Genomic DNA, 24,822 nt, shown 5'->3' with positions numbered 1-24,822 from the left:
CCACCACCCCCGTCCGACTAGCCAGCCCTCTCATCCCCCATCCCACAAGCCATTCTGGGTGCAGTTGCTTTTATCAGCGTTCATTGCTGCTGGAGCTGAGCAAGTAAGTACTGGTGGGGGGGTGTAGGTTCACTGGGAGGGGACCTCCCCCCATGGAGTCATACCAGTCCTGCCCTCTCGCCCCTCCACCCCAGTCCTGACTGACTTGATATCTATCAGGTAGCAGCTTAGTATCAATTTAACCTGCCCCAAACATGCCCAAATGTCTCTGCTTAGCCTTAAAGTCTGAATGGAAGCTCCAAAAGATACTAATACAAGCTGCTTATGATGCAATTGTTATGTCTGCATGATTCTGTAGTGCTACAAATGGGGCCAAATTGCTCCATCACTGTTTCATTCAGGGTCAAAGTTAATGCCATTTAGCTAACTCTTATGGCTGAAGCATCATGCTGATATAATAGCGACAGCTGATGTGCATTTCTGAGTAGCAGCTCCCCCTTCCCCTTTTTAAGTGGCTAAAATATACCCTTGTTTATTCCTGTAATGTACACTTTTGTACAAATGGCTGTATGGTGTGGATATATTTGGTAGTGGTTTGATTTCTACGTAAGTAATTTTAAAACACATTCACAATCCCTGTCCCATTCCTCCCCGCCCTAAGGAATTTGCAAAGCAAGGCATAATAGCTGTTTGCATAGGCCCAAACAAAACTTTTCTTCTAGATGTGCTTATAATTACAGTTGCTGATTACACAGATTTTTTGGTTTAATATATAGTAAGAGTTAGTCTTTACTACTAATGTTTGAAATGCACAATTTGGGATATAATATGAAAATAAATAGTTTTTTTCATCTAGTATCTTGTGATTCCAGTATTGAGTTTGCCCTTGCATAATTCCAGATGGCAGGACCAGTTCTTCCATCACAGAAAGGGTTTAATGCAAAAAAAAAAAAAAAAAAAAACCCACAAAAAAACTACACTTTACACAAAACTACACCAAAAAAACTCTGTTTTCTTCTGAATGGTAACATGTTTGGAATTAGTTTAAAATTGCTTTATATTCTGAGCAACAGAGCATCAGGGAACCTTTGAATCTGGCTAAAATTTCTTCCTTCTTCCCTGGGTTTTTTTTTTTTTTTTCTTAGAAATTTCAGACTAAGGTGTTGTATATCTGGATCCATAATATACAACAGCTGCTAATAGCAAGGAGGATCTCCAAAAATACAGGGAAACCCAGCTTAGTTATTTTCAAATTTACAAACCTTATTCTCAAAACAAAAGCTACTTGAGGGATATTGGGAAAGGTTGCAAGTTGTTATACCAATTGCTTACCAGCAAGGTTGTTAGACTTGGTATATGAGAGCTATTAAATGAGGTGTGTTTATCCCATTTAAAATCTGTGGTCAGTAGAAAAAACTTGGGTATCAACATAAATTTATATGTAGTTGTGACTGTATTTCACCACTTTTTAGTCTGTTCCTCTTGTGATATGTATCAGTCTGTTGACATTTCAATTAGATTACCTCAGTCTCTTCTATTTCATAGAAAATAAGATTAAATCTCTTTTTTTCCTGGAGACAGATGATAGAATCCATGGGGCTGGAAGGGACTGAGACCTCAAGGCTCATCTGGTCTAACCCCCTTACCCGAGTACAAACATTCTATTCCTAAATCATCCCTGCCCAGTGCTTATCTAGCCTCTTGAAAGCCTCCAGGAAAGGAGATTTGGACACAGTTACCCTTAACTGGAGGATGTGTTGTGCTATCTCCAATATATGTGATGTTTAATGAAACATCAGTTGGTATTAGATACAATATTTTAAGTGATGTCTAACAAGATATTTATAAACTTTATACCCTAGATAAAAGAGCTTTGTATACTTTATCTTCATGTCTTTGATATGTATTTTACTCTTCTAACTAAAACTACTAAATAATAAGGAAGGAGTCAGGTGGATATTTTTCAGCTTTTTGTAATCTTTATCCCAATTGTGTTTTATCTTGTAATTTGAATATTTTAATTTGCAGCTGATCTCTGTTGTTTATTCGTGGTTTAGGTTCGGCAAAATAGTCCTTCTCCTACTTCATTAGCTTTTGGGGACCACCCTGTTATGCAACCAAAGCAGTTATCATTTAAAGTTACTCAGGTAAGCACTTTGAGTAGAAACCTCTCGTATCATTTTGAGTATATGTGAAAACATTGAGCAGTGACTGTTTCCCTGTTTGGTACCTGATTCAGGACCACTCTCTAGGAAATGTCCAGGTTCTGAAAGCATTTTTAGAGGTTTGCTAAAACATTTAGGTCTCTGATTATAGTCATTCAGATTTCAGTGTTGTACATTCACTTTTTCTTCCACCATAGCATCTCATCAGCAACTAATATTTACAGATAAATGCTTCATGCCTTGCTCGGCATTCTGTTATGTGATCATAGACGCAATGTTTTCTATCTGTGTCAGTAAATGAAATGGCTGTAGTCATGTCAAAATTCAAAAGCAGACAGGGAAGCGAAAAAGATGATGGTAATTAAAATGATGAGAGGTGAGGTCACAGCCTCTCAAACATAAAAAATCAAAGCTAATTACCAGTGACAATCATCTTTTACCTTTTTACCACTGCAGGAGCATTTTGTCTGGCATATCCAACTAAATCCCGTGACCCTCTGTCTTTCAGAGTTGTTTTACCAAGGGTATGCTCAATGGGACATACTTTTTTTTCTGTCTGTGTTCACTCCCAATGAACAAAACAAGTTGTTCTTTAGCAGATTGGCTTTGAGTAAATGAAGGAATCTATTATCAGTTTAGGTGTCTCGTCCCATCTCTACTTAACTGAGCCTATTAAAAGACCAAGACAAATCATAATAAAGTAAAATAATATTGTATAATGAAAATTTAAGAAAATCATATTTTAAATATTGAACAATTGAATTAAATATTGGAACCTGTTTTTGTTTAGACTGATCTCACAATGCTGAAATTAGCTGCACTAGAAAGTAATAAAAATCAAGACTTGGAAAAGAAAGAAGGTCGTATAGATGACTTGCTCAGGGTAAGTATTAAACGCTAAAGAAAAGCTGTATTTTAAAAAGCAGTTGTTGGAGTTATATGTATATAACAATATAAATACTCAATCTGCATCGATGCTTTTTCTGAGAGCACATTCTGATAAGCAAATGCATTTTTTCTTGCTTCAGTATTTAAAAAAATGTTTTTTGTCATTGCCAATTATTGTATATGGTTACAGACTTTTTGAGGCTTTGAGAGAGAGGTTGATATTGTATTTACAGTGTGTTAATAAATTTGACTTGTTTCTGTTATATTTTCACATGACAGATCTCCTGATTTAAACGTAAAGCACAGCAATTGTCAATAGCAAAAGTATTACTGTGTATATTTCTAGGGTACTTGTGACAACTATTTGGGAACAAAATGACTGCCCTTAATCAAAAAATAGTAAAGTACACCGGAAAGTATTGAAACAAAGGAGTTGTATGGTTAAGCTCCAGGGTTTGGGATGCAGAAGTGAGATTAACTGATGTAGATTAATGATGTGAACAAAAGGAGACAACTAAGGAGACCAGAAAAATAAAACTTTAAAGATGATGAGTAAATCAGACTTTAAAATAACTTTCACCAGTGTCTTGTGTTTATCCCCAATACATATATTTACATATACAATATTTTTTATTTTTATATTCGACTGTATAACAGTAATAAATATAATATTTAAAGAAAGCCATTGTGTTACAGTGAGAATAATTTTTACCTCAGAGGTTTGAAATCAGTTATGACTATCAACATTTTACACTATTATTAGCTTTTTGCAAAGATATCCAAAACTTTTGTCACAGCCTGAATTTTTATTTTATTATGAAATATGAAAGATTACTGTGTTTCCATTTAATTGCTGAAACTCTTTGTGAAAAGGCACTGGAGCTAGAATTGAAACTTCTATTTAATCATGAAAGTGTAGAAAAGGCTAATGTATTAAATTACATGCAAAATGTCCTCTAAAATAGAATATAAAATGTATGGTAGCCAATATTCTGGTGTGTAGCTTTTGGAAATTATGGACTTCAGGAACTAAAAAAAAGGGGGGGGGCAAATAAAGCCATCACTAGAGATTTGAATAGATCCATGTACCAACAATTAATTGTTTTGCTTATGTAAATGTTAATGTGCTTTTCATATTCTAGTTTAATGTCAAGCATAATGTACATTTTAATAAGTTACATTTTTTATTTTTAACATTTACACCAGAGAGATTTTAAATTTTTGAGTTTCATTTGGTATGTTTCTTAGGCTAACTGTGATCTTAGAAGGCAAATAGATGAGCAACAAAAGTTACTTGAAAAATACAAAGAAAGATTAAACAAATGCATTTCAATGAGCAAGAAACTTCTAATTGAAAAGGTAAGCTGAAACAGTGCCTTTGCACTAGTTTTGGTAGAAAGGACTATAGATCTGTTATCCCATCTGTTTTAACTTGTTCATAGAAGGTTCATAGAAGTTAGGGGCTGGAAGCGAGCTCACAAGATCATCAGGTCCAGCCCCACTGCTCTAAGGCAGGAAAGACTGCTGAGGTCAGATGACCCCAGCGAGGTGGGCGTCCAGTCGTCTTTTGAAAATCTCCAGGGAAAGGTGACTGTACATAACATCTGCAAATCTCCATTGAGGATGACATTTTCCTGCTTGTTCTCGGTTCAGAAGTTATTATTTTTAAACTTAAGACACTTCTGAGTTATGAAGGAGTAGGAAAATGCATTTTTAAACTGTCTTCCTTTTTGTTCATCATTAATTCAAATATAGTAAAAGATGTAAACTTAATATATGGCTAGTCCTCTCGGTGGCTTCTGTTCTCTGTGGGAATTTTTGAGTAAACTTTTAAAATAAAATTAGAAATGGTTGAAAAAATACATATGAACATGTTCTGCAGGGAACATGCAGAATCCTTTGGTGAAGCGCACATAAGGGAACTGGGATAATTTCCAATGTAAATCATTTAATGCTGTCTTCTGCCTTCAACCCAGTACTAAGAGCAGCCAAGGTGTTAATTTGCCCCTCTGTCATCCCATTTATTTGAGGTGTGAACTTCAAATTTAATGCTATCCTTACTAACCAAATTTTTCTTTAAAAAAATAAAGACTATGTGGCATCCCCTCCTCCCTCCCCAGCCCAAAAGCTTCAAAGAAAAACCACTAGAAAAAATAGTATCCTATAAAACACATCAAAAAATGCAAAAGTTTGTGTGTAACTGGTTTCTTTGGGGGTTTTTTTGGGTGGGGGGTATTCAGTGTGATAAGTCTGGTTCCTATAAGCCCTTATCTTGTAAGAGTGGAGGTACAGTAGAGGTTAACTATTATATATGGCTTTATAATGGCTGCTTTGCAAGCTATAACATAGTAGGTGTCCTGGGAATGAAATGTAGCAGACTTGTGCCCTGTTCTGAGGATGTTGTCTGGCTCTCCGGACTACAGTAAGTCCTACAGGCTCTTCAAGGCCATGTAGGCCATCCTTAGTAACCTAGTATTTTGACAACCCGGAGGTGACTTATATTCCCCTATCCAAGATGTTCTCCTCCTTCTGAGTTGTGTGTTCATACCTGTGATGTTGTGTCAGTATGGTTATGTTTACAAATGAAAATATTTTTTGCTAACTGCCAAGATCACAAACTCAAGGTGGAAACTGAAAATAAAGCTCAGGTCTTCTTGCTCATAGTATCATACATAGAAGAATAACAGGCTATATGGGATCTTCAGCATTAATTGGAATAAAAGTAGTAGAAACTTATTTATATCCACCATTATTCGCCACACAAAAAATGAATGTTAGATGGGGCTTTGTATGTACTGACTTTTAAACACTTTAGTAAAACTAAATGCTAATATTTTGATTCCTTAGAGCACACAAGAAAAGCTGGCAAGCAGAGAGAAGAGCATGCAAGACAGATTACGCCTTGGGCATTTTACAACAGTTCGTCATGGTGCTTCATTTACTGAACAGTGGACAGATGGCTTTGCATTTCAGAATCTTGTGAAGTTAGTCAATGTTATGTTTTTAAAATTCTCAGTAATTGTCAGTTCCCTCCAGTGGATTTTTTATTACTAAGAGCTTCTAGGATTGGAGTTACTTTTCATATGTAGTATTTTGCTGTGCCTTTTGAAGTTTGAGAATACAGTACAGAACTCCCTTAATCAACTGACAGAATGTAGAATGCTGAGTCCTGGTGTCTTTGAAAGAAGATGATTTGGGTCTCACTTGATTTTAACAAGCCTTAGAAAAAGTGTGAATTTACTAAATGAGCATCACTTAATTATTCAGCACAGTTGATAGAAAAAGTTGTAAACTTAGATCAGTGATTCTCAAACTGTGGTCCACAGACTACTGGTGGTCAGTGGAACAGTTAATGGTCTGTGGAGTGCTTGTTGGTCACATGGTGCTGGCTCCACATCCTTCATTATAGCAGCTTCTTCAGACATCCAGGCTCTTCATTGCAATGAAGGAGGAGCAAGAAGGAGGAGCAAACCTAGCAGCTTCCACTAGGGGCTGCTGCTAGCATAAGCGGATGGGGGAAAGGAGCCTGTAGCCGCCAGCAGGAAAAGACCTGCCTTAACAAGGTACTTCAGCAGAGAATGGGATAGAGGAGGAAGCATTTGGGGAAACTGGGTAGAGGGTGGAATTGGGGAGGGAGAAAGCAATTAATTTATTTCAGATACATGCTTTGGGAAGGAAACTGACTCAGTTTTTTAATTTTATTAAGTATATATGGAAGGTATGGAAACCTGAATGGGATTAATAGATGATTGTGAGGGGAGATGCTCTTAAGAAATAGACCTACTTTAAATGTTTGAGAACCCCTGACCTAGTAGTATATAATGCTTTAGTTTAAGTAGCCTTCTGTATATATGTGATTTTTGTATGCGTACCATTATTATTTGTAATCTAACCCAACTGATTTATTAATGACAACTCAGCTCAGATGGAATATCTTGTTCATATACAATTATATTGATATTTTTATTGACATTCCTGACTCTTTCCTTTTGTTAAGCCATATTGTCCACTTTCTCAAGATATAGTTTCTTTCCTAGTTGCAGAAAGCATGTGCCAAGCCTCTAGAAACTTTTTCCATAAGAAGTTAAAGTAATATATTTTTAAACACTGATTTATTTCTTGTGACACTCTTATATGATACTGTTCTTCATTTATATTGAGATGATTGTTAATAAAAAGTACAACTCTTTGATTATTATCAATATATTAACTTTACAAAAATTGCAAATTTTGAAAGATAATGTATTTTGTCACATATATAATACTTCTCACCTCATCTTGCCCTCCCTCACCTTTCCCCCACGATAAGACCCATATCTTTGTTTTTTTAGAAGGCAGAACACAAGAAAAAAAGGTTTTTCCAGTCACGGCTGACTATGTGACAAAAGAGTAAATCCTCCTGGGAACTTGACTCCCTGAGTGTCTAGGGAGTGTGGCATCCCAGGCGACAGGCTGGTGAGGTGGCAGGAACCTCCTGGTATGGCAGTCTGTCTCCTGAAATGCCATGATCATTCCTGGACACTGTTTCCAGGAGAACTTCCTATGTCACACAAGATTAAGGCACCAAGTTCTTGCAACATCAGGAGTCCTTTATGCAAGTTCCTGTAAATGAAGTGTTATTTCCACATCACAGGCCTTATGATACTACCAGCAGCTCACTTTTCTGCTTCATGCAGAAGGTACAGTGCTCAGCCAATATGGCTGTGAGAGAGTTAGCACAGGACTCCATCCCTTCAACTTTGAGTTAGATGAGTGGGAGCAGCATGGCATGCACAGTGACTCCAGGAGTGCTTTTTCCCAGCAAACAGCTTCCCTGCCTACTATACAAACCCCAGTTTTGGGGAAAAGGTGGGTGTTGTGTGCAAGAAAATACAGGATCAACAATGAATACACTAAGAAACAAACATCCAGAATAAGGCCATGCAAAGTCCTTTCCTATATGCCAAAAAAGTAAATATGGTATTTTCAAATTTGCAGTACCTTTTTAAAAATTTGAAACTCTTCAGTTTTTACTAAGCAATGAGGCAGTTAGTGAATTAAATCCATTGCTGGAAACCTGCCTTTTGGAATGCTGTTGGTTGTCAAATGTGATGAGAAATAATATATTATTTTTGGGGTTTACAGGCAGCAAGAGTGGGTGAATCAACAAAGAGAAGAGATTGAAAGGCAAAGAAAGCTCCTAGCAAAGCGAAAGCCTCCATCTACAAATAATTCTCAGGCACCATCTGCCAATTCTGAACCAAAACAAAGGAAAAATAAAGCTGTCAATGGGGCAGAAAATGATCCCTTTGTTAGACCCAATTTACCACAGCTGTAAGTTTTAATGTTTCAGTTAATCTTTCACAGTTTTCTAGGTAACGTCTGTTGCTTTCCAGGTAGTGGCAAGAGCATGGTACTTATGCCATATATTCAGCAAGTTAGGATCTGATTCTGGTCTCACTGAGGGCTTGTCAAGGTTAGGGAAACTTGCAAGTTTCTGTGAAAATGCAGTACTTCAGTGCACTTCATCTTTGGTAAATTCACAAGTAAAAGCCTTGTTTTGCTCTGATGTAGTGTATCAACTATTCCCTAATCTAGATGAATCTTTACTGTAGATTGCTATACCTATAACATCACATTTCAGTGCAGTTATGCCTGATCTATACAAGTTAACTAACAGAGAATCAGGCTTTTACAAGTAGATTCAGTTTCTGTTGAAAATTATGTTAGTCTTTTTCAATTGATTTTGAAAGGAGTTCTCTCCAACCTTTGGTGTCTGAAGGCGTGCATATAAATTAAAAATAAGCTGAAACAAAGCAAATAAAAATGTATATCGTTTCTTTTCTGAAGAGCATAAGCCTTGAGATCCTCTGTTAAAGGAGGTGCTAATTCCCACTTCATATATCAAGGGATGGTAGCAATCGCAAAATAAAAGTAAGAACTGTTAAGTACAGCTCTTCTTTTTACTGATGGGCATTTTTTCCTGCAGAGAAAAAAATGCTGCCACTTAGTTTGAACCACAGCTGCATACATTGTAAGAAGTGAAGCTGTATGAAATTTTTGAATCTGTTGAAAAGTTTTGGTCACCTAGAAACTAAAAACATTGTGAAAATAAGTAATAAAATAGTTGTAACCTTCCTAATAAGTAGCCACAAAATTATCTTGGGCAATGTTACCTCAGTGGAGAATTTATTTTGTTAGTTAAAGTTAAAACATATACATTTTTAATAGTGGTTTATTAATATTGGTAAGTAATCTGATTCATTAATATTTTTCAACTGTTTGAATAAGCAAAACTCTTATGTAAGTATTGTTTATTTTAATCTGCTTTAATAGAAGTGTAATAGTATGTGCAAGAGGCATCAGCTTAAATAACCCATCTTTCTGAAAAAACATTTTACCACTGTTATTACAGATAACACAAGTTAAATATAAAGAAAAGAGTTTGAAGTGGAGGCAAGTTTTCCTGTTTTTTTAGTTTTTCTTTTCACTTGACAGCTCTATTGCATATTCATTGTCACTGTTTCAAAAAGCAGAGTGCTTCAGATTCTCATAAATGTCTCTTTTAAATTGACTAGATTTCCTTTTGATTGCAATCTACTGGCCATTGGAAAGATATTGACCTTCTTGGCTGCTTTCCCAGAAGAAGCAGTGCTTATTTCAACCCAGCTTCTCAGTGTCTGTATAGATTGGGTGTTTCAGCAGGGCTTTTTGGTGCTCTTAGCTAAAGCCAATTCAATAGCTATTAGATAAAAACACCAAAAAAGCCCCACTGAAATGCCCACTGTATACAGACATCAGGTGAACTGGGTCCAATTAACACACTGCCTGTGCTGGGCTTGGTGCAGGAGCACACGGAGTTTAAAGTAAACCACCATTTGTGTGTGTGGGGGGTGGAGTTAATGTCTGCAAGCAGCCTTTATGATCACGGAAACAGTACCTCTGCATTTTACATGTCTACAGTAGGCAGCACATGGTGGCAAAGGAACTGACAATAAAAAGTGTTGATACAAGATTTAATAACTGACATTAGACCATTAGGTTGATGCCAATAGCTTAGGGGAAAACAAGCTCTTGGATCAGAGTTCTCTGTAAGAAAATATCTCAGTAGTGCTAACAAAAAAACAGCTTTAATTTCATATGTAGCTTAAGACTTAAACAGTTTTCTCACATATAAAATAGGGATATTTCACTCTGCAACTACCTTTTAAAAATTTCCTTAAAAATAATTCTAGAACCAGTATTGGGTTTTTTCCAGAATATGTAGTCTTTAAACTAACTTTAATTTTTATGCAGTTTGACAATCTCCAGCTCCTTATTTACTTAAGAAATGGCAATAATTATGTTAGAATTTTACAATCACAAGCATAAGATGTTAAGATATGTTAGTGGTCTCGTTACTTTTTAGCTGTGCAGAAAAGCTCTGTAATCATTTTTATTTTTTTACTACCCAAATAGAGCTTGTAAAAATTCAAACTTTCTGTGTATTAAAAATCCAAGCACTTGCTATTGTTACTTGCCTTTTAATGTACTTGAGTGATGTATATGGCCATTTTTTTTGTCTTCAGATCCTCTTCACTGCTGCTTTAGTAGATGGTAATACATGAAATGGAGCAGAATTTACAGGAGTCATTGCATATTTAATAGTATGTGAATCTGTTGGGTGTGTTTTTCCTCTAAAGTTACAAAAAGCTGCTTCTGTCTTGCCATCTCAATGATTTCCAAAATTACTTTAAATATTTTAAATTCACATTTAATTTAAATTTGATTAAGCACTTACATGTAAACTACATTGAATTTAAACATTAAAAGCAGTTATTGGTTCCCTAGGTGTCAAAAGAAGTTAATTGTAGTTGTAGTTCAATATTTCAGCAATCAAATTGCAGTTCTATATAAATCCATTAATCAAATTAAACATGGGTGTGCAATTGCACACCTTAGTTTAATCTTTATATAACTGCTGCCCATGCATAAGACTACCTGCCTAGTTTGTCTTAAACAACTGCGTTACTTGCAGAAGTCCATTATGCATCCTAGGAGTATCAGAAACCAAGGCCCCAAGATGCCCTTACGCCCAGGGCTTCAGTGGTGTGTTAAATCTTTAATTAAAATTTGTTACAGTTTTATTTAGCGTAATGTACATTCTCCTCTGGAAGATGAAATTGCTGTTCCCCATACAGAGCTAAACTCTAGTCCACTTGGCTGATTGAAACAATTATTAATTGTTCTTTTCCATTCTAGTGTTCATTTGTCATCTACTCTACCTAATCTGCCACTACTGCATTTATATTGCTCTCATCACTCTGAAAATAATGGTACTAATTAGTCCATAGCCAAAGGGGAAGGGGCTTTATTTATACACAGCTGGAGGGAAGTATAGAACCACTGAGTTTAATGAACTAAAACAGAAATAATTGAGGTCTACATACACGTGTTTGATTAGGTCAACCTTTATACAAAAGAAGGGATGAGTTAGTAATATTTGTCAGCAACAAGGCCTCTGTGCCATTTATTTTGGTTTTGACTGTGGCATAGACATGGCAACAACTTTTGGCTTTGTTACAGGAAAGTGTGATTGAAACCAGTGCTGAAAAGTTTTATGTACGTGAGCAGTAAAAAACAGTTTTCAAAACTGTTTGAGAGTAGTACTTGAGGCTTTGTCAGGGAGGTTTTTTTCCTAGAGTAGCTGGCTATATAAAAGGTTAATGGCTTGCTTTGTTCTTCTAATGCAGCAAATCTGAGGTTTTTATAGCAGACGGTCAAGATGGTATCTGATCACCTAAACAAACCACGGATGCCTGACGCCATGCATTAAATGAGAGAGACTGTATAGACCCATGATTCTCAACCAGAGTGCTGTGAGATCCCTTGAAGGGGTACTTGTGGCACCCAGTCCATGTGTGAGAATTAAAGCACTCTCTTCCCTCCCCTTGTCCCCCCATCTGTCTCTCTGTGTCCATTGTAGCATCTTGGAGACCAGTGGCATCCCCAGCCACTCTTTTAGGGACTGCTGCCTTTGTCCTCCCCTGCCCTCTAGCACACCTGCCTACCCCCAGACTCTGAGCAGCATGCTGTGCTGTGGGCAGGTAGACACATGGGGCATTTTTACACATGCTCAGGTGGTAGGGCTTTAGAGATGCTCTGATTAAATTGCCTGCAGCTTCCCATGTATCAGCGTCTCAGCACTTCAACATGGTGGTGTAGATGCTTTAACTAAAGCTGGTTGAATGAGCTTTAGTTGAAGTGCTCCCACTGTCAATTTGAAATGTGGGGACAGTGATACATGAAACACGGAAGCTTGCTGGAGTGGACTAATTAGCACGCCCTAGCAGACTCAATTGACTGATGCACTATAATTACAGCACATTGGAGTAGCCTTCCAGCATGTCTGCAGGCACCCATAGACAGCAGATGGCTTCACTCACCAGCGTACATGACCCACAGGGGACGCTGTGGGCATGGGGTGTGGGAGTCAGTGGTGGAAAGAGCAGGGCACAGCAGAGTGAGGTTCTGACCCCATCACCCTTCTCTGGCACCAGCTAAATCAGTCTTTCTCAATTTCTTTAGCCTCAAGGCAGCCTCCATAAATTTTCAGAAGTTAAATTCTAAGTAAATCTCATCCAGCACCCTGGGGTGCTGCAAAATTCAGAAAAGTTATGAAGGGTTGCCTTAAGGCTTAAAAGTAGACAACCACTGGCCTACACATTGTCTTTGTTTGCTAAAGTTTACTTTAGTAGCCGAGTGACCAGTGGTTTGATTTCTGAGTTTTCTTTAGTACTCAAAGAAATTTTATAAAAGGAATTGATTCAAAAGTCTCAATCCAAAAGGTAGGGATATTAAACACAGCAACCCTTTAAAATTTGTCCCAAATTTAATTATCCTATTCTGTGTGGGTATTATATGCTTAATGACAACCCCACTGTTTATTCTGCTAGTGACTAATAAAGTATATCATCTAGAAAGTACTGTTTGGTTTCCATAGTGACTTCCTCCGTTCACTCCTCATTGTTAGCCATTTTGGTCCTGCTGACTTCCTAACCACTATTTCCTCTGCTGCTCCAGGTATTCACTAGTAACATCTGCACAGAGATGCTTTAGTCCATATCTCTGTGCACAGTTAAAATATGCAAGAGTAGGGGTCTAGTAGGCAGTTGTGTTCATTTCTATCAACATGCTTGTAATTTAGAGGGAACATTCACTTGACTATGGAAGAAATAAGAATATTTTTCAGCAACTGTAAAGTAGAGATTATTTATATTATAGCAAGGTGTTGATTGTGATCTGCTGTTATTTGTTATATCATGATTTTGTTTTTAACCCTTTGTCTGTAGTTGCTAATAATTCCTGAAACTTCTAACTTTTGAGATGAAATTTCAGTGCTAAATCTATGCTTGATAGTAAGCTTTTGATCATTTGAAAAATAATCAATTCAGCTGTTCTTGGGTGAAGTAAAAAAGGAAAATATCAGTCAGATGGGCTACTTACATTTGCTTTTGTCAAAAGATTTGTAATATACTTAAGAAAAATGCTGTCCAAATTACTATAAAGTCTATTTTACAAACAGAGCTGAACTGGAAATGGTGGCTGAATCACTTAAGCAGTGAAAGGGTACAGTGACCTACTTCACCAGTAATTTAACCCAAGTTAAAATAACTGTCAACAATACAATCAAGCATTTTATAAACTTATCTCCAAAAATATATTGGTAATAATGTTAACCATTTTAAATTTCTAATGAATAATGTCACCTCTAATCAAATTATTTGTCAATAAAATATACTGTAACTGTAAGAAAAATAATTACCTACAAGGGTACAATGCCTTGGACCTTGTGTTTCCCAAGTTGACCTTTGGGTTTGTACACTTGTTTGTTTTTTCGCTACTTAATTTTATACTGTTTTAGGACATATTGGGCTAAAAGGCTGAGATTCTGGAATTGGAAATTTCAACTATGTAAGACAGATGTATCAGAGAGAGAGATGTCTGTTTCTCAGTTATTTCATTCTTATCTGTGTAGATATTGATTTCATCTTTGGGTTACCTGCTTATTAATTGCATTTTAAAATGCTAAACAAAGTGATTTTTTTTGTGCATCTTACAGTTCTTACTATCTTGTAAAAGCTATAACTCCCATGCATTGTATTGTTTTTGCAGATTAACTCTAGCCGAATATCATGAACAGGAGGAAATTTTCAAGCTTAGATTAGGACATCTCAAAAAGGTATGAGTCCTTTTATTCTTGGATTTTTGTTGTCATGCATCAAAATAAAAAACAAATGGTGCCATAGCAGCAGCTAGAGCAGGCTTCTTTTCAAAACTGCTTACTAGAAAGCAGTGTAGAGTTGTGTACTGAATAGTGACTTTATTTGTTCTAAATCTGGGGTGATAGAAAGGTGTGAGTCCATTTGATACTCTGAACAAGCATTGGGGTGATTATTGTCAGGGATTATTATAGTCACTCATCGAAGGAGGGTACGTGTATAGAGTAACTCCCAACATTGTTTTGTCATTAGTCGTATCTGCTGCCTAAAATGTTACTGGCTGTGTAATGATTCTTTGAAATATTACGTTTCTTTAAGGCAAGCTGGTGAAGTCGGGATGAGCTGAGGGCAATCTACCTTCTGCAGAAAAGTATTGAGCACCTCATAAGATTAGGCATTATTGCTTTAACCTTTTTTTTTTTTGCCTGTTAAATCATGATTTCTTTTTCCTTAGGAACAGGGTACAGCCCTTCAATTCTTAGTTACAGTGTAAGGTGCAATGAATGTTACAGCAGAATGTTAAATGTGGAAAAACTAGAATGTAGATAGTGAGATTTTTGTTGACCGTGCAGCAGGCTGCTTATGTTAAATAACTGTTAACTTGTTTCTCCCCTACTGCCTATCAGGCTTTCATTTCTGTAGCTGCCAAATTTCAACCAGAATCTGGAGAGTGATTTAAGTGCTTTCATGGGCGGATCTAGGATTTTGAAATGAGGGGTAGAGATGGTGTGATTATCACACATAATAAAACATATTTCTCTCCAGTTAAAGAAACTAGAAGCTTTACCAATATGCTTGAGGCCTAGGGGTATATTATTCAGTTTAAGATCACAGGAAAAACAAATGTAACTTTATTGGAAGGTGCATTGATTTGCTATACCATATATTATTTATAAAAGCACAACAAACCAGGCAAAATAATCGAATGAGAATTGCATGTAAATCTTTTAAATTCATAAAACAAAATCTAGCCGCCTTAAGTACCTTGGCAGTGCATCCAGTGCTTCATTGAAGGTTATTTCCATACCTGAATTGATGTTCATCTGAGTTAACGTTTGCACACCTACGTTTAGTGTTTTTAGCTAGAGTCTCCAGTGCTGTGAAATAGAAGCTACATTAAAAGGAGCAGCTAATACTAGAATTTCAGTAGAAAGAACAGCTTGATTAGTGGAGCATCAAGAGCATTAAAAATGGAGAGAGGGTTGTTAACACCTGTGGAATGAGAAGTGTTTGGAAGGAATTGGGTAGATAGCAATGAACCACAAAGTCGAGAGGTTTCCTCATTGCTACCTGAATAGAAATCGTACTGGTACTGCCAGGCAGTTGGTTTTAAACTTTGAGTGGACCAGAAATCAAAGTGGGGTGCAACTGTACCCATCTGGATCCACCTTGGGTGCTGTTGTTAGGCTTCTAAAATGTTCAGGCCCGGATTAAGTTAATTGATTTGGTATTAAGTTTTGTTGAGTATTCTGATGTCAGAACTTTCGACTCCTCAAGCCAAGAAAAGAATTTGATGATGAGTTGATTTATACATACTCAGAGGAAAGAGGGCAATGGGTTAAATATGATAGCTAGAAATTTCTTGTCCATAATGCATACTGCACAGCTTGTGCTTTGTGCTTATTATAAACTTTTTATGTATTAAAATTAATTCAGCCATTTGAGCAGTGCACTGTAATGCAAAGATATTTGTTTAACTTGGCTGCTTCAGACAAACTCATTTAAACTGGATTTGAAAAATTGTATTTTAAAATTGGAAAATAGCAGATGATCACAACAATTTTATATGAAAGGCAGTGGAAAAAAATTAAGGGCAGCAAAAGAACAAGATATGGAGTAAATAACTTTTTTTTCCTGTTGCTCCTATATTTAAAAAATTAAAAAGCTATTCCATTTAAATTTATAGGTAATTATCACACTTTAGTTGTTGTTTTTAAAAAGGAGCAGTCCAATTTAGAGTATATGCTGTTTTCAGTGATTACCTTGTTTTGATTATCTTTGTTAACCTTTTCAGTTGTCATCATCAGCTAGCCCACTGTGCATAGCAAGGGGGACTGTGTATTGAATAAAGTACTCCCCAGGTTTTATAACCATTTCCAAAGAACTTCTCCTTCCTTCTCTTTTTTAAAATTATTTTTGTTGTCTGATATTTTTCTCTTTTTTTTAGTGAACTTGCCATTTCTTCCTTCTGAGCCCTGCTAGTCCAGTAATTCTTTTTAAAGAGGTGGTCAAAAGGGTAGTATACTAATTGTTGGCTGTACAAACAAGGAATTCCAGTAGTATCTTAAGAAAAGGAAATGCTGGAGTAAATATGGAAGAAATTCTGTATTAAGCATTAAATAAAATTGCATTTAATTGTGAATCAGAGTAGGGAGAGGTACTTAGTCTGAAATTAGGCAGAAGGCAGGGCAGGATAACAAATTATAGACTAACTTGGAGTAGGCTGTAGCCTACAAAAGTTCATGCCTCTGAACAAGTTAGTTGTTCTTAGCAGCGAGGAGCTTTGGCGGCAGTTGCTTTCTGCCACTGCTGCAGAGAAAAGCAGTTATAGTGGATGCTTTTCTTCCACTGCTGCAGGTCCTTTCTACCCACCTCTGACCTGAACTGGGTCAATCCTAGGGATATGAAAGGTTAAACTTCTTACTTCATATTAGGTGATCATTTAACTGATAAGCCCAGAGATTACCCGTTATCTTACTGGTTACTGTTTAGTGCAGGGTGGGGGACAGTCTGGCAGGGAAAGGGGGAGGAAGCTGTGCAGTGCCCCACAAGAACCCAAAGGCAGGGTAGGCAGGAGGAAGGAGGAGCAAGGAGGGGAGGGGCAAGGGGGACTGAGATTAAAGAGAAAAAAAGCCGTGACTCATCAATTAAGCAGTTAGCTGTTTGCAGTTGCTCCCTCCCTCCCAGCCCAAGACTTCACCTGGACTGCGTTGTCTGACTGAGCTTGCCACTGCCTCTCCCTCCACCCTTCCCTCCTGTCCCCCCAGATCAAAGGGCCCTAGGAGCAGCTCCCAGCAGCAGCTGTGTCTGAGCTGCTGTGTTATTGGTTAACTGATAGAAGAGATTAAACATAATTTTTTAATGATATTTACATCGATAGTTAATTGAGCCAGCAGCCTATAAAAGTTGCCAGCAGCTGTCCTGAAGGAATTAATCTTTGCCACTTTAAATTTTGTGGGATTGTTGACAACAGAATCTTCTCAGATGTCAATTTAAAGATATGATGGAATCTGATGCAGATTCCCAACAATCACATTTCCTGCCATGCCGCCCATACATGGCAGGAAGTGGTATTGTAGAATCCAGCATCAGATTGCATTGTGCCATATTGCTGTTGCAGGGGGAGCCTGATCCTAGGCCCTCCCTGCACCAGTGAGTTAGCAGGCGTGGCTCCTTGCACTCGCCCGACTGAGAGCCCCCACCAGATGATCAGAGCTCCCAGCCTCTGGGACATGCAAGAGGCTTCAAGACTCCCATGTGCTCCAAAGGCTGGGAGCACTTGGCCATACATTCAGGTACAGGTGTGCTAGGAACCAGCCACAAAATCATTACATACATTGTGTTACGTGCAGTATGTGTAATAGCTTTGAAGCAGGTTCTTTGTTTTTTTGAGGCCATTAATTGAATGATTTTTTGCCCAGGTCACTACTTAAAGATGATATTAACCATTTAATCATGTCTTAAGTGTGAAGTCTGTCAGGGGCCTAAATTCACCTGCTTTGAGGATGATGATACTGTTTTTTCTTTGTTTAAGAAATATTGATAGGGAAAAACTTGAATGTCTAAGAGAAATTTGTTGTCACTGGAGATGGAGGCTACATGAGTATAGTTCTGTAGAGCAAGTGTTTTAAAAAGAGCACTGAATTTTTATACTTTTGTTTTTGCTAATATTTTGTAGGGATTTAATACTGTAACTTGACACACTTAATGCAGAATCTAGAGGAAGGTACTGTTGGGAGGTCGTGTAAAATGCACTTTGACAAAATATGGTTGCACTTTGGATATCAGTGTGGTTGTGCATTGACTCTGAAGGGGCTTGGTTCTCTTCTGGCAGTTTTGGGTATGCTGAAAAGCAGTTTTGGGAAAAATCTTTTTGATACAAATGTTTTCACCTTTTTGGTTATCATTTTCCCTTCCTGTCTGTTGGTAGAGAGAGTTTCCTCCACATTTTTTGCCTAATGCTCCAGTGCTATGTGTTGCTTTGTGCCTGGATTCTTTTCCTTCTCTTCCTATGTACTGCTTGCTCCTTCTTTTCCTTGTTGGGGAACAGTGGCCCCAAGGTCACGGTGGGCCGAGGGTTTTGATACAAAACAGGCGGGATTGGCAGTGAGGAGTCTGAGCGGTACGGGACACGTGCGGTTTCAAATAAAGTTGATTTATTTACTTACGCTTTTAGAGCGTAGGCAGAGGAACTCTTGCTTTTTCAGTTACAGTAACGTACAAACAACAAAGGGGTTTGTTGGCCCATGGGGTTCTCGAGTGAGCCCTTGCTTTCTAGCCGGAGCTAGGGGCGGCTGCCCAACTTGATAGTCCCAGGGCTGGTCAACAGCTCATCAGTTGGGATACGAACAACAGAACTGTAACAACTAATGGTGTGATGCCAGTCCAAATGGACAAAACGGGTGGTCAATGAGATGCCGAAGGAGGTGACAATGCCGTGGTTGGTGTCCGAGAAGCAGTTCGGGTTGATCAGGATCGTGGTCAGTCAAATGCCAGAACGAGTTGAATCGATCTGCAAAACTGCAGCGAGGAGGAGACCAATGGGCCAGAAAGCCCTCCTGAGGAGCAGTCCCTGTTGAAACAGCCTCTGCTCTCAGTTCAGATCTCTCCTAGGGAGACAGTCCCTGCCAAGGCAGCCTCTGTTCGCCATTCGAGCAGGTCTCTCCAGTCTCCTTCGTCTCGCCCTGGGTGAGGGGCTCACAAGTCTTTTAAGGCAACCAGGTAGCCAATCAGGTTGCTTTGCCAAGAGAAATTTCTGGTCTAATTACCTCATTCTTTGTGTGAGACTGAGCATGCGCATTGTTACAAAACTAGGTCAGCTTTGATTGACAAGCCCTAGGGTCACACAGGGGGCACATGCTGAGCATGCTGTGGACTTTTCCATAGGCCTTGTCTGCGCATGATCAAACTTAACTCTTGTGTTACCAGCATACATCTAAAATTTGGTCCGGACATTCCTATGTATTGCTTGCTCCTTCTCTTCACTTTTAAAATCATTGCCTGTTTCTTCTCTCTCTCTCTCTCTCTCTCTCTCCCTCCCTTCCCCCACCTTTTTTTTTTTTTTGCTTCACAGTAGTGCTGCTACCACCAATATTCTTCTTTTCCTGACCCCAAATAAATTCCTTCCCTGCTAGTGATTCTTGTCCTGAAGAATGGTTTTTTTTTTACTTCATTTTGTATTTCAGTGATGTGAAACAAGAAAATATCTGAATGTGGTTTACAGGTATTCCATGAGTTAGTGTCCAAAATAACATCTAGAAACAGTGTAACCAGCCTGTTTTCCTTGGACTATGAACAACTTTTTGAGAACCACTGAATTGCATTTTGTTAATGAAAAAAAAATCCTTAACAGATGCATTTGCAGGTTTTTTGTTAGCCTTTGGGGAAATGATGAATAAAACACACAATTGTGTTTTTAAAATTTATTTATGGAGTAATATAAAGTTATATGGAGCTGCATATTATATCAGGGCATTCAACTGTACTTTAAAGGTGAATCTAAATATTAAAAATATTTAACACTGTATATAAAAAGAGAATGCAGATGATACTGTATAGTTGGAGAAGCAAGTAATCCACCCAGTTTTGTCAGCAGAAAATTAATCTTTTGTATCATCTTCAGATGTTGAATACTTGGGATTTGGTCTTTTTTTCTCAAAATGAGAATGTAAAATAGACTTTGTTTTTACTGCCTATTGTAAGGAGAGACTCAAGAGGTCCGTGGAAAATGTTCTTTTGATACATTTGAGTCTTAAATGCACTGGGAATATGTTCATTTAATTTGTTTCAGGTAACAATTACATTTGTTTCAGTTATCCAGTTCAGCTAACACTTTTTAGTGTGTGTCACTTTACCTAGAATAATTCCATAATTGCTACGTTTTTGTGTGTAGATGGATTTCAACTTTTCTTATTTGTAAAAATCAACTGAATTGTTGTAATTCTTTCAAAAATGTTTCAGTTTACATATAAGTGTTAATGGCAGAGCCATATAGAGTACAAATATGTAACAAACAGCATTGGTAGGGACAGAAATTACATGCAAACTGATATGTGATCAGAAACCAGTTCAAATATGTAACACAACAGAAGTTCTGTGCACATAAACTGCTTTCAAAATGGCTGAAACTAGTTTAAAATAAACCATAAACCTGGAGGATGGATGTAGCATCAGACTTAACTAATTTAGGTTAAATCAGTTTATTGAGCTTTTGTCCCAGATCCCCTCCAGATTCAAGTTAACTCACAGCCCCCCCAGACTTCCTTGGGCTTTGCACCTCTCCTGCAAATCATCCCTCTTCTCCTCCCCAGCTTGTGGCTGGGCCACTGCAGGCATGTGGCAGCATTTCTGGAATCGTAAGTGAATGTCTGTTCACTTGCTTATCAGTTCAGTCTGGGCAGTTTAACTTGCAAATGATTAAATTGATTCAGCCTTAGGCTTTTTGACTGTCTGTACTTAGCCCATATGAAGAATATGAAAATATTGTTCCTGACAGGTTTGGGTTTTTTAAATTTTTGATCAGAGTTAGATGTTTGTGTTTGAACAAGCAGAGATCAATTTACCAATAATCATATTCCTCTTGCCTCTTGAATGTGTCGTCTTAAAAGTTTGCAGTGGCAAGGTGATGTATTCCGTTCCCTTGTTGGGTTTTTCCTCTGGTGTAGAGCTGCCAACTCTGTCTCCCTTCATTCAGGTCCAGCTTGTGGCAACAATAGCTTTCGGTAACCTGACAAAATTGTTTGCTATATTGCACAGCAATAAAGTGAATGCAGTTCCTCTGTAGAGGAAATAAAATGTTAACACAGTGCTGGATACTTTTCAATATGCTTTCACAATGAGTCTTCTATTTTATACAGAAAAACAAAAATTACAGGCTGGTTAATTTTAATATAGCTATGTGCTTATCTGTCTTCTGCCAAAAAATTCTTTAAAATCTGTGTCTTGAGTCGCAGCTTTATTACATTAGTTCTCTGCTAACATAAGCTTTGAGATCTCATTTTCCTTTGTTTCACTATGGACCTGTAATTTAAAAACACGTTGCATTGCTGCACAGAAATTCTTCAAATGCTTTGTTTGGTTGTGTTAGACACAACAGCCTTGTATACTGCACATGCCAATTCTAATGTATCTAGAGGTTGCAACTTGTATGCAAGTTGGAGGGCAGGGCATAACAGTACAATTTTTGTTGTCACTTAAGAACACAAATCAAGAATACTTTACCACATTTTTTGTGATAAACCTTTCTTAAAAGGTATTATACAGTTAAATCTTCTTTTTAAGAATGTTTATTTTAAAATAATTTACAAATGCTTTAATCTGAGGAATGATCAAAATATTACTGAATTGGGATACCAAAAAATAAAAAAAGGATGTAGCACATTGAGAACTCGATAGTAACAAAATGATAGTGCTGTGCATATGCAAAGGTTTTCATGTTTAAATTAGAATTTAAACTTGTTAACTCATGTTCAACTTGTAGGAAGCATTTTTACAGATTATATAACCATTTTAACTATAAATACCAAGTGCAAATAAAGTATTAGATGTTTCATTGTTTACAAGATACAACAGAATGGGTAACTATTTAAAGTATATCTGTAAACGGCAAGTGCCTGGAATAAGTATTTGGAGGGCAGAGGGTGGGGGTTAAAGTATTGTGTTAGTTAGGGACTGTCTTAAGTCATGTGGTTTTGAAATCCCCCACCCTGGGCAGGTCCATATGAGCGCAGACTTTTGTTTTTCCGAGGGCAAGTAGCAGTGGCACAAGGTGTGCTACTGCTGCTTGTCCCCGGGGAACGCCCATGTCACGCATGCTCTGGCACACAGCAGGTTATGCCAGCTGGATCAGGGGAGCACAGTTACTGGCCCGAGCAGCTTTACCTGGGGTCCTGGGGGCCAGGCAGGCTCTGTTTTTGGGCAGTGCACACTGCTGCCACGTGCACCACCTTGGTTTTTTTCGTGTGGGTTTTTTTGACCCCTGGATCTCCTGGGGTCAAGAAAACCTTCTGTGCTGCAAAGTAGTAGTACAGGGAACGCCTGCATGCATGGTGTGTGGTGCCGCAGACTGGTCGGTGGCATCACAAACTGCACATCCACACTCATCTGTATGTGGCCCCTGTGTCTTTGGCAGCATACATATTGCAGATGAGAACTTATTAATACATAAGTGAGAGAATTTTTTGAAACTACAAAAATATTCTTTGATAAATAATTGACTTTATATTATAATGAATAATTCTTTATTTCTTGCTTTGTTTCACACATGAGCTTCAAAATATTTTAAAATAATTTTTTCCTAAATTGTAGATTTGTACAAAATCTTAACTGCACATATTGCATTTTTTTCTACCTTATGAGTCACTTTCAGGCCACTTTCTAAGTAGTCTCTTTCTGGCTGAGGTACAAGACCAGCTGCCTCTTAGTTTGAATAGCATCCCTGCAGTGCAGAACAAAACTGTGAACATCCTACTACTTACAGGTTTCATGGAGGGAAAGGTTGCTTGAAATAGGTTTGTCTTATCTCTTTGAATTTCTTAGACATTATGAAAAAAGCAGGTCTGACTTCTAGTTCAGCAGGATTTCATGATGCAACATTCCTCCATCACCACTTGTATTGATATATGGGTAAAAATATCCTTTTCAAATAGGGAGCAAATTGAGCTTTTATGGTTCATTCTTTTCATTTGCAGGAAGAAGCTGAAATACAAGCAGAACTTGAACGTCTGGAGAGAGTTAGAAATCTTCACATACGAGAACTAAAAAGAATAAACAATGAAGATAATTCACAGTAAGACTAGATTTTTGCTTCTGAGTGTTTAACACTTATTGTATTTTAAAAAACTGCATTTTCCTAGAAGGAAGAGGATATGCCATAACTTTCTTTAATCATGTTTTATGCATCTTATTTTGAATTAGGCTGACTTTTAATTAAAAAGTGATTATAATACAGTAAATATACCAAGAGCTTACAAAAGATATGAGGGATAAGGCACAGACCTGAACTGTGGAAGAACTAAAACCAGCTAACTCCCATACAAAGAATGCTTATGGGAGAATCTGGAATGTAACCTACTTACCTAATAATAATGCATGAAGACAGTGGAATTTTAATTCAGTGGCAGAAATTGTATGAAGCTGTACTACTATTTTTGGGTGGGGGCAGTTGGTGTGGTTTATATATTTATCCTGTATGGGAAAGTAACTCAAATGACCAAGTTATTTGTGTATGATACAGCTGTTTCTTTCAGCATTTGAACATCTTTGGTAATCTGCTGTCATGGTCAAAATAGCTAAACTTTACTCAATTAAATGAATGAAATTAACTTGTCTCCAGTGAGAGGACATCCTGAATTGAAAGATATAATTTTAATTTTATTATTACTCTGTTACACATAACAAAGCCTTACATCAAACTTCATCATTTTCCAGTGTTTTAAAACCAACAGTAATGCAGTTAGATGAATATTTAATATGTAATGTTTTTAAAAATGGTTGCTGTATCCTGGGAGAGTACAGAAAACTTTGATTACCTTGTAGCTGTAGTACCAGGGCCACCTTGTGCTGCTCTTTTGGATACAACAAGTAATTGACATTGAAGTCATACATTTCTGTGACCCATGCTGCCAAATTTCAGTTTTATGGGAACAGACAGCCAAGAAGTAACATAGCACTAGCTATAGAAAATACCAGAAGCCTACCTACTGGATTATTCTAAGCATGGATCTCTGTTTTAACTTCTCTACTCAACTGATCTCAGGTGGGAGAAGGAGGGGGGTGAACTGCATGCTTTCTGAAAGTATACCCATCCATCTTAGAAAGCATGATGGATTTAGGGAGTTTGGCACTGGAAACTCTCAGGCAAAGTAACTTTCTCTTAACCAAATACTGAAACTTCTTTGTCCTTAGTAATTGTCTTGTAAAGCAGGGGTGGGCAATTATTTCGGGCACAGGGCCACTTACACAGTTTTGGCAAGCTGTTGAGGGACAAATGGGTAGCACTGCCCCTTGACAGGTGCCCCGCCCCCTGGTTGCCAATTTGGGACTGGAAGTCCCACCCCCTAACCCCCAGCCTTTGCCACCAGAAGTCCCTCCCCTTGCCCCCGGGAGTACTCCTTTCAGCAAGGGGTTTTGCCATCTCAGAACCAGAAAAATACCAAATTATATTCTAAAAATCAAATATCTACAACTTTCATTAATTTGATTTCAAAAAATCTTTTTGTCCTGATTTATATGCGTTTGTGTAGTGCACATAGAGGTGATCACACAATAGGTGTGGAGTAAAGGAGCATGTGGGTGTGTGAGAGTGTGTG

At 37.6% G+C, this 24,822-nt stretch overlaps 1 protein-coding gene across 1 annotated transcript in view; it reads left to right on the top strand.

Annotated features, from left to right (window-relative positions):
* Positions 1-24,822, top strand: part of TLK1 (tousled like kinase 1) — an 88,589-nt gene that overhangs the window by 43,531 nt on the left and 20,236 nt on the right. The window contains exons 6-12 of the mRNA XM_019522788.1: positions 2,058-2,147; positions 2,956-3,048; positions 4,302-4,412; positions 5,901-6,037; positions 8,178-8,366; positions 14,187-14,253; positions 23,203-23,300. Coding sequence (XP_019378333.1) covers positions 2,058-2,147; positions 2,956-3,048; positions 4,302-4,412; positions 5,901-6,037; positions 8,178-8,366; positions 14,187-14,253; positions 23,203-23,300 — 785 coding nt within the window. The remainder of the gene's footprint in view (positions 1-2,057; positions 2,148-2,955; positions 3,049-4,301; positions 4,413-5,900; positions 6,038-8,177; positions 8,367-14,186; positions 14,254-23,202; positions 23,301-24,822) is intronic.

This window comes from Gavialis gangeticus, unplaced genomic scaffold (assembly GCF_001723915.1).
Source record: "Gavialis gangeticus isolate Ggan-Ray unplaced genomic scaffold, GavGan_comp1, whole genome shotgun sequence".
Classification (NCBI taxonomy): Eukaryota; Metazoa; Chordata; order Crocodylia; family Gavialidae; genus Gavialis; species Gavialis gangeticus.
The sequence above is the reverse complement of the archived record's forward strand: the minus strand, read 5'-3'. Positions and strand labels throughout refer to the sequence as shown.